This window comes from Bacillus rossius, chromosome 18 (genome assembly GCF_032445375.1).
Source record: "Bacillus rossius redtenbacheri isolate Brsri chromosome 18, Brsri_v3, whole genome shotgun sequence".
Classification (NCBI taxonomy): domain Eukaryota; kingdom Metazoa; phylum Arthropoda; class Insecta; order Phasmatodea; family Bacillidae; genus Bacillus; species Bacillus rossius.
Genome location: NC_086345.1, coordinates 6,059,179 through 6,067,744, shown reverse-complemented (window position 1 = coordinate 6,067,744; position 8,566 = coordinate 6,059,179). Strand labels below are relative to the sequence as shown.

Genomic DNA, 8,566 nt, shown 5'->3' with positions numbered 1-8,566 from the left:
CCCATTTCGCGCAGGTTACTTCAGTTTTTCGGCACACTTTTTTGTTGGTAAAAGTATATACAGAAGATCTCACGGCCCAGCTTAAAATTGTGGATGGTAAAAATTGTAAAGAATACCTTTAGCTAACATTGGAATTATGTGTTATGTTCGGACAATCCTTAGTTTGATCCCTATGAATTAAAATTTATAATAAAAATCTCGCTGCAGTGTTCCATGTTCAAAAAGTGTTTTTTTTAAGTACTTATTTTTAAAACTGAAATATTATCTTGTTTATTGTTGAGTAGAACTTTCAAATTGGTAAACGTATTGTAAAACATTTCTTTCTCGGTTGAGAATGAAGAAAAAAAAATATTTTTTTGGAACACATTTCGCGCAGGCTACTTGTCATTCGGCACACTTTTTTGTTGGTAAAAGTATATACAGAATATCTCACGGCCCAGCTTAAAATTGTGGATGGTAAAAATTGTAAAGGATACCTTTAGCTAACATTGGAATCATGTGTTATGTTCGGACAATCCTTAGTTTGATCCCTATGAATTAAAATTTTAATAAAAAACTCGCTGCAATGGTCCATGTTCAATAAGTGTTTTTTTAAGTACTTATTTTTAAAACTAAAATATTATCTTGTTAATTGTTGAGTAGAACTTTTAAATTTTTATACGTATTGTAAAACATTTCTTTCTCGGTTGAGAATGAAGAAAAAAATTATTTTATTCAAACACAATTCGCGCAGGCTACTTCAGTCATTCGGCACACTTTTTTGTTGGTAAAAGTATATACAGAATATCTCACGGCCCAGCTTAAAATTGTGGATGGTACAAATTGTAAAGGATACATTTAGCTAACATTGGAATAATGTGTTATGTTCGGATAATCCTTAGTTTGATCCCTATGAATTAAAATTTATCATAAAAATTTGGAATGCAATGGTCGATGTTTAGCTAGAGTTTTTTTAAGTACTTATTTTTCAAACAGAAATATTTTCTGGTTTATTGCTGAGTAGAACCTTCACTTTCGTATGCTTAATTGAAATATTTTTTTTTTTTAGATTGAGAATGAAGGAAAAAAATCTTTAATTCGAGCACATTTCGCGCAGTCTACTTCAGTCATTCGGCGCACTTTTTTGTTGGTAAAAGTATATACAGAAGATCTCACGGCCCAGCTTAAAATTGTGGATGGTACAAATTGTAAAGGATACCTTTAGCTTTCATTGGAATAATGTGTTATGTTCGTACAATCCTTAGTTTGATCCCTATGAATTAAAATTTTAATAAAAAACTCGCTGCAATGGTCCATGTTCAATAAGTGTTTTTTTTAAGTACTTATTTTTAAAACTAAAATATTATCTTGTTTATTGTTGTGTAGAACTTTTAAATTTTTATACGTATTGTAAAACATTTCTTTCTCGGTTGAGAATGAAGAAAAAAATTATTTTATTCAAACACAATTCGCGCAGGCTACTTCAGTCATTCGGCACACTTTTTTGTTGGTAAAAGTATATACAGAATATCTCACGGCCCAGCTTAAAACTGTGGATGGTACAAATTGTAAAGGATACATTTAGCTAACATTGGAATAATGTGTTATGTTCGGACAATCCTTAGTTTGATCCCTATGAATTAAAATTTATCATAAAAATTTGGAATGCAATGGTCGATGTTTAGCTATAGTTTTTTTAAGTACTTATTTTTCAAACTTAAATATTTTCTGGTTTATTGCTGAGTAGAACCTTCACTTTCGTATGCTTAATTGAAATATTTTTTTTTTAGATTGAGAATGAAGGAAAAAAATCTTTAATTCGAGCACATTTCGCGCAGTCTACTTCAGTCATTCGGCGCACTTTTTTGTTGGTAAAAGTATATACAGAAGATCTCACGGCCCAGCTTAAAATTGTGGATGGTACAAATTGTAAAGGATACCTTTAGCTTTCATTGGAATAATGTGTTATGTTCGGACAATCCTTAGTTTGATCCCTAGGAATTAAAATTTTTAATAAAAATCTCGCTGCAATGGTCCATGTTCAATAAGTGTTTTTTTTAAGTACTTATTTTTAAAACTTAAATTTTTCTTGTTTATTGCTGAGTAGAACTTCACTTTTAAATGCTTATTGTAAAACATTTTTTTTCTTGATTGAGAATGAAGATAAAATTATTCAATTCAAGCATTTTTTGCGTCAGCTACTTCAGTCATTCGGCGCACTTTTTTGTTGGTTAAAGTATATACATAAGATCTTACGGCCTAGCTAAAAAATTATGGATTGTACTTATTGTAAATAAAACAATTAGTTAACGCTGGAATTATTTTTTAATTTCGGAAAATCCTCTTTTTTATCCCTATGAAATAATAAATACTTATTGTTTTTGTGAGGTTAATATTTAGTATATTTTTCAAGTTCGTTTATTTAAAACAAAATTATTTTCCGGTTAAACAATTTTTTGAACTTTTTTTTTTACATATTTAAGTTATTTTTATTCATTTCTGATTTTTTTAATTAAAAAAAGTGTGTCTATTATCTTGGGTTGATGTTTTTAATTAGAGGTTTTTAGTGTAAAACCATCATGGAATCCTACAGTATGTATTTTGTTGGTGTTGGTCATATACATATGGAACTTGACCAAGGTCTATTTTAATAGTTAAAACAAAATATATTTTTTTGTTACCGTATATTGTTGCAATGAGAGAAACGTTATTATCTACTTGTGAGAAGTCTTTTATCTTGAAAGCGCTTTCTGAAGGACGGGTATGTTATCAATTAATTAGATATTATTGAGAAAAAGAATTAGTTAAAGTTTACATTTTATTTAATCTTTTTCATACAGGTTATGTATAAAGGTTTTTGTTTACATTATTAAATTTGTTATAGTTATGGAATGTATTCCTATTATGTTATGGTAAATGTTGAAATTCCTGCCTTTTAATCTTAATTATTTTGTTTGCAATTTACTATTAACACATTGTTTAATTTCCACGAGGTGTTAGTTACTATCACATGTGAACCCAGCAGAACATGATTTTCGTTCTGGGAGCCAGCCTGCAGTGGGGCGCGGGACCCTACAACTGCCTGGCGAATGTGTTCCGAGCCTGCCTCAATGAGTAGCTGAAATGAAAAAAAAATTACTTGAAGCTACTTATCGTTAACGATAACACTAAATATACTAAATATACTTAAATGTCAAGATGCTGATGGTATGCACTGTGTGGGCAAAACTAAAGCTCACAAATTACACCCAAAAAGGTGTATTGTTTACTCAAAACACCAACTCAGTTTTTATATTGCATTTCAAAAGCCCAAAAAATTTTAGTGCAGGAAAATCTATATTACAGGGCAGTGGTGCCATACTCTTGTTAATAACACTATGCAATCTCAAAATTACTTTACGTGCATGCGTAAATTGTAAACACCTCAAAGCAGATATAATGCTTTCTTAAGTTAAACTAATTATAATACACTATATGCTGTAAGCAGATTTGATTATTGAACATAAAAAATACAAAAAAAAAATTATATACTCAGTTAATATTTGAACAAAATTATTAACAATAACTGTTCCTACTTTTATAGTTTCTTAAAATTGCATGAGTTCCTAGGGTGAAATTATACCAGTTAAGACTTCTGGATTGCAAGGCCTAACACTGATGAAAAATTAGGTCACAATTAATTAATTAATTAACGGTAATGGCAAGAAAATGAAGCAGCTAGTTGCTCTGCTCTGAATGCGAGGTAGGAAAGATGGAGCCTGTCTGTGTGTGAGGACGCTCTGTGATGGCCGATGCAAGCCCCCTGGAGACAGTATCGCCAACAGCGGGTGGCGGCGGTAGGAACTAACCAGATCTGTTCGGGTGTGTTCAAGCGCCTGGACGGCAGGCGGCTGGACGACTTCAGAGATGTGAAGATCAGTTTCGGCAGCGACTGGGGGTGCTGCCAGGTGTCTCTCAGGGAAACCAAGTGAGGACCTCTCCGCTGCAGCTTCACGCAGGGACCCTGTGGTGCGACGGTCGCGCTCCCGGATAGCTCGTCCCAGGGTTGGGGCGGAGCCATCCTTCCCATAACGACTAGAGTTGCACTCAATGAAAATACTTCTAAAGTCAATTTTTAGGATATTTTTTTTAAATTTTAAATAGGTACTTTTTCAAAGACTGCAGTGTGATTATTAATGAGTTATTCTAGGCCTTAATGTAGTCTCATGGTAAACTGATCTGCTCCTTATTCCTTTTCTGTTCTATTGAGCTGTGGACACTGTCAACTTCCTTCGTGTGTGGCCTCTTTACAAGAACTTATGGATAGTGGTGACAACATTCTGCTTTGCGTTGCTCAAAACACTGTTATGATTTTGATGTGTACAACCATCTGGGAAAAAAGATATAGGTATATATAATCGGTAAATCGCTGAATTGTCATATTGTTTTATAATTTATTGGATTCCTAATTATTTTAAATATAAAATTTATAAAGCTGTGAAGGGTATACATATTGCTAAATAAGCATATCCACCCGTTATCATTTTCAGTTTTTTTACGTGACAATGTCTAATAAATCGATGAACGCCGGCTGAACGCACAAAAAAGTGTCCCATAACGCACATTGTCCCATTACGGTCATTGTACGCTTGCGCCGCATCTATCTCTCTTCCACTCGATTGGAACAACCATCGATTTGACTTTTTCGAGGCACATTAAACTTGAAACACTCCCATTCGTTTCCTACTTTTCATATCATCGTCCTATCCTTAACAGAATAACACAAATTTAGAATAAGTTAAATAGCAAACATGTATAAAAGTTATAGTTAAAATAATCTCTTCGTTAAAGTAATAAACATATTTGAATTAATGAGTGCAAATAAAAGTAAATTTATCAATTAAATTGTAAATTTCATTTCACTCCTTTGTATCCATACAAAATAGTGATAATTCAATAAAAATGATTCAATTTTATTCATAAAAGTATGCAATCATTTCATCAATGTTTTGTTATGACGTTGTCATGTTGAACTATCGTCCGTAAACCGACTTTACAGACAACCAATTTTTTTTTTTTTCCTTGTGGGAGCTTCACTGGTTCGTCAGTTTTATGGGTGGGGGGTTTCCTTTGTTCCCTCCCTCGGCCCCCCTCAGAAGTATGCCCCTGTATGTATGTCTGCCAGTGATTCCCCTGCTGCGTATGCTCCTACAATCGTCCTGCCTGTCGCTTGCAAAGATAGCAAAGCTCATGCGTCGCTTACATGCCAAAACCTTTTTTGTATGTAGAAAAATCCTTAAATGAAAGATTTACATTGTTGTTTATTTATGTTTCATTGTAGTATGACCATGCTCTGTAATGTCTTGAAAGGTTGGTTTGCGGTTACCCAAAACCAAGTGTCCTAATCTGTGAAAATGCCCGCAACAAAGCATGCCGAAATATTGACACTGAATTTCCAACACACGTTGCCTGAAATGAGTAGCCAAGCTACGTCTAATGACAATGGCCTTCAATCCAACCAAATCAGGCAATTGTGTGCCTGCATGTGGTTTTCAGTATTGTATAAAACTATGGATCTATTCAGCATTAAAGTTTTGACCCTGTTTGGTTACAGGCTGAGAAACTGGAATGTGATACATGTGTAGTCATTTCTTCAATAAATATAGTTTAAAAAACTAAAGAAACATGCTTTTAAAGATTATCAAACTAAAAAGTAAAAAATAATTTTAAAATTAAATTTATGACAATAGTATATAAGCAATACTAGTATAAATGAGAAAAAAGCTTTAGGCGCTTTGTGCCATATTTTTTGAATATTAAGCGCCCCATGCTTTTTTCTCATTTATACTAGTATTGCTTATATAGTATTGTTTAAATTTAATTTAAAAATTATTTTTTACTTTTTAGTTTGATAATCTTTAAAAGCATGTTTCTTTAGTTTTTTAAACTATATTTATTTTTAACTTTTTAGTTTGATATTCTTTAAAAGCATGTTTTTTAGTTTTTTAAACTATATTTATTTTTAACTTTTTAGTTTGATATTCTTTAAAAGCATGTTTTTTTAGTTTTTTAAACTATATTTATGTATAATTATCATAGGGAAATGAGTTACCGACACTACCTATTACCATCTGAGATAACTATTTGGAGTTGCAACGTCACAAAGAAATGGTAAAGTCTCTACGAATCATTTGCAGTTAGATGTATGGATATAATATTAGAATTTACCGGGGGGAAAAAAAACATTTTTTTTTTCGGCGTGGCCGGGAGTAGAACCCACGATCGCTGAATCCGAAAGCTGACGTCACAGAAGTCGCGCGCCTTAGACCGCTCGGCTAACGAACGTAATGAAATGGGTGGGACATTTTACAGTGATGAGTCACTCACTCTTAGTCGAAAGAGTTACAGACGGACAGACAGAGTTACAGACGGACAGACAAACATACAGGTGAAGCTAATATAAAGCATGTAAAAACAAAACAAAAAAATATAATATAATTTTTAAACATCTTTTGCTTAAAGTGCTTTTAATTGTTTTAAATTGAGTATGATATGACATAAGTTTTGATTGCTACATTTTTTAATTTACTTAGCGAATAGCATTCTTTGCCAGATCACAAAGCCAGTCAGCAGCGGTAAGCCCTATTCAAGCATGTTTCCTATTAGGAAAGGATAAAGGTACCTACAGATGGGAAGGACACGCCTAGACATGGGTCATGGTTATGCTTTATATCTTTAGAGGCTACCTGAAAATCTCTTTTGAATGACCTCAACTGGATTTGTAACCCGTATATTTTGAAGCAGTCAACCACACTATGTAATTCCTCCACCTAGGCCATTGGACTTGTGTATAGCTAGGGATAAGATTGTATGTTGAATTGTGATAAAACCGAAATAACACCGAAAAGCATGTAAAAACAGCATGACGCTGAAATAAAAGTCAATACACCATGTAGTAGCCTACTGAAATGCAAGTTATAAGATGGAATTTAGCAGCATTTAACCAAAACTTTATTGAAATCATAAAAATTAAAATAAAATAAAAAATCTTTTAATGTTTGAAATTCAAGGAAAATCGTTTATGGTTTATGGACAAAAAAAAAGGTATCAAAGTGCATGTATCAGAAAAAATTAATTTAACACAAATGCTTGGTAATTTATTTTTATTGTTCAGAATGTATCTGTTTTAGACAAATTTATTAGAAATTATTTTATGGTAAAAATGCAACATATAAATTTTACCACTATTTTGGTGGAGTAAATTTTACAAAAATACTTTCATAAAATTTAAAGGAACAACCAAAATCTGTTTTAAAAACTAAATTGGAATGAAATTCATTCTCTCTGTACAATGCACAATATCTGCAGTTAGCGCTGTTCTTGTTTCAGTGTGCTCTGTTACCAGATGCACCCAAAGAGCACAAAATGTTTTAGACACAACTGTGTAATGAAATTGAAAAAATTTTGTGATTGGTTTTAAAATTGGTTTTTAGAAGGAAAATTTTTTTTTGAGTTGGTAATTTCTTTTTGGGAAGGGGGGGGGGGGGAAGAGATTATTGTTATATTTAATCAAGAGCATCATCTATAAATGTTCGGTTCTTTCTTTTAATAAAACTTAGCTGAAAGACGTAATAATATATATATTTTTAATTTCATATCATAGGCTACCCTGCAATCTAAGAGTGAGAGACAAGGGCGTCACCATTGGTGTGGGTAGGGGGGGGGGGGGGCAGTTGTATGGTTTAAATTTCAGTCCAATTTCATTATGAAAACAGATTTTGGTTTCCTATTATTTTTATTTTTATAAAAGCAGTTTTGTTAAATTTACTCCACAAAATAATTTCTAATAAATTTGTCTAAAACAGATACTTACTAGGGGGGCATTTCCCCCCCGCTAGGCCATATCGGCTGGCGACGGCCCTCGGTGAGAGAGAGAGACTGCAGCGGTGCGTGCGTGCAGGGTGCTGGCGCAGGTGTCGTGCGACGTGGCCGCCCCCAAGGCCACCCGCCCCAACGAGGGCCTGGTGCACCTCAACGTGGAGCTGAGCCCCATGGGGGCGCCCCACTTCGAGACGGGCCGCCTGTCCGAGCTGGGCGTGCAGCTCAACCGCCTGCTGGAGAAGTGCCTCAAGGACTCCAAGTGCGTGGACCTTGAGTCGCTCTGCATCGTGGCCGAGGAGAAGGTCCGTGCCCCCTTTTCCGATACCGTTCACCTGTCCAAGTTAGTTCTTATATTCACCTTTGCTTTGAACAGTGGCGTAGCCAGGATTTGTGTATGGGGGTGTGTTAAGAAGCATCAAGTTAAGAAGCATGGCCCCCCCCCCCTCCCTGTATTAAAGCGGGGGGCCCGGGGGTCCTCCCCCGGGAAAATTTGGATTTCAAGGTGTAAAATAGTGCTATTTTAGCAGTTTTCGGTACTTAAATTTAAATATTGTAATGGTAAAAATTTTTATTAATTTTAATATGAATTTTGTTTGAGTGATGAATAAGAAATTAATTACAGATTTGGTGCTAAGGAGGGGAGGGGGTGGTTTGAACACCTATAACCCCCCCCGGCTACGTCCCTGCCCTGTACTACATACTTCCGATGTTCATGAATAACTACTTG

The 8,566-nt window shown here is 34.2% G+C and overlaps 1 protein-coding gene across 1 annotated transcript in view; it reads left to right on the top strand.

Annotated features, from left to right (window-relative positions):
* Positions 1-2,590: 2,590 nt before the first annotated feature.
* Positions 2,591-8,566, top strand: part of LOC134541075 (exosome complex component RRP45) — a 32,638-nt gene continuing 26,662 nt past the window's right edge. The window contains exons 1-3 of the mRNA XM_063384219.1: positions 2,591-2,740; positions 3,852-3,946; positions 7,919-8,141. Coding sequence (XP_063240289.1) covers positions 2,675-2,740; positions 3,852-3,946; positions 7,919-8,141 — 384 coding nt within the window. The 5' untranslated portion in view covers positions 2,591-2,674. The remainder of the gene's footprint in view (positions 2,741-3,851; positions 3,947-7,918; positions 8,142-8,566) is intronic.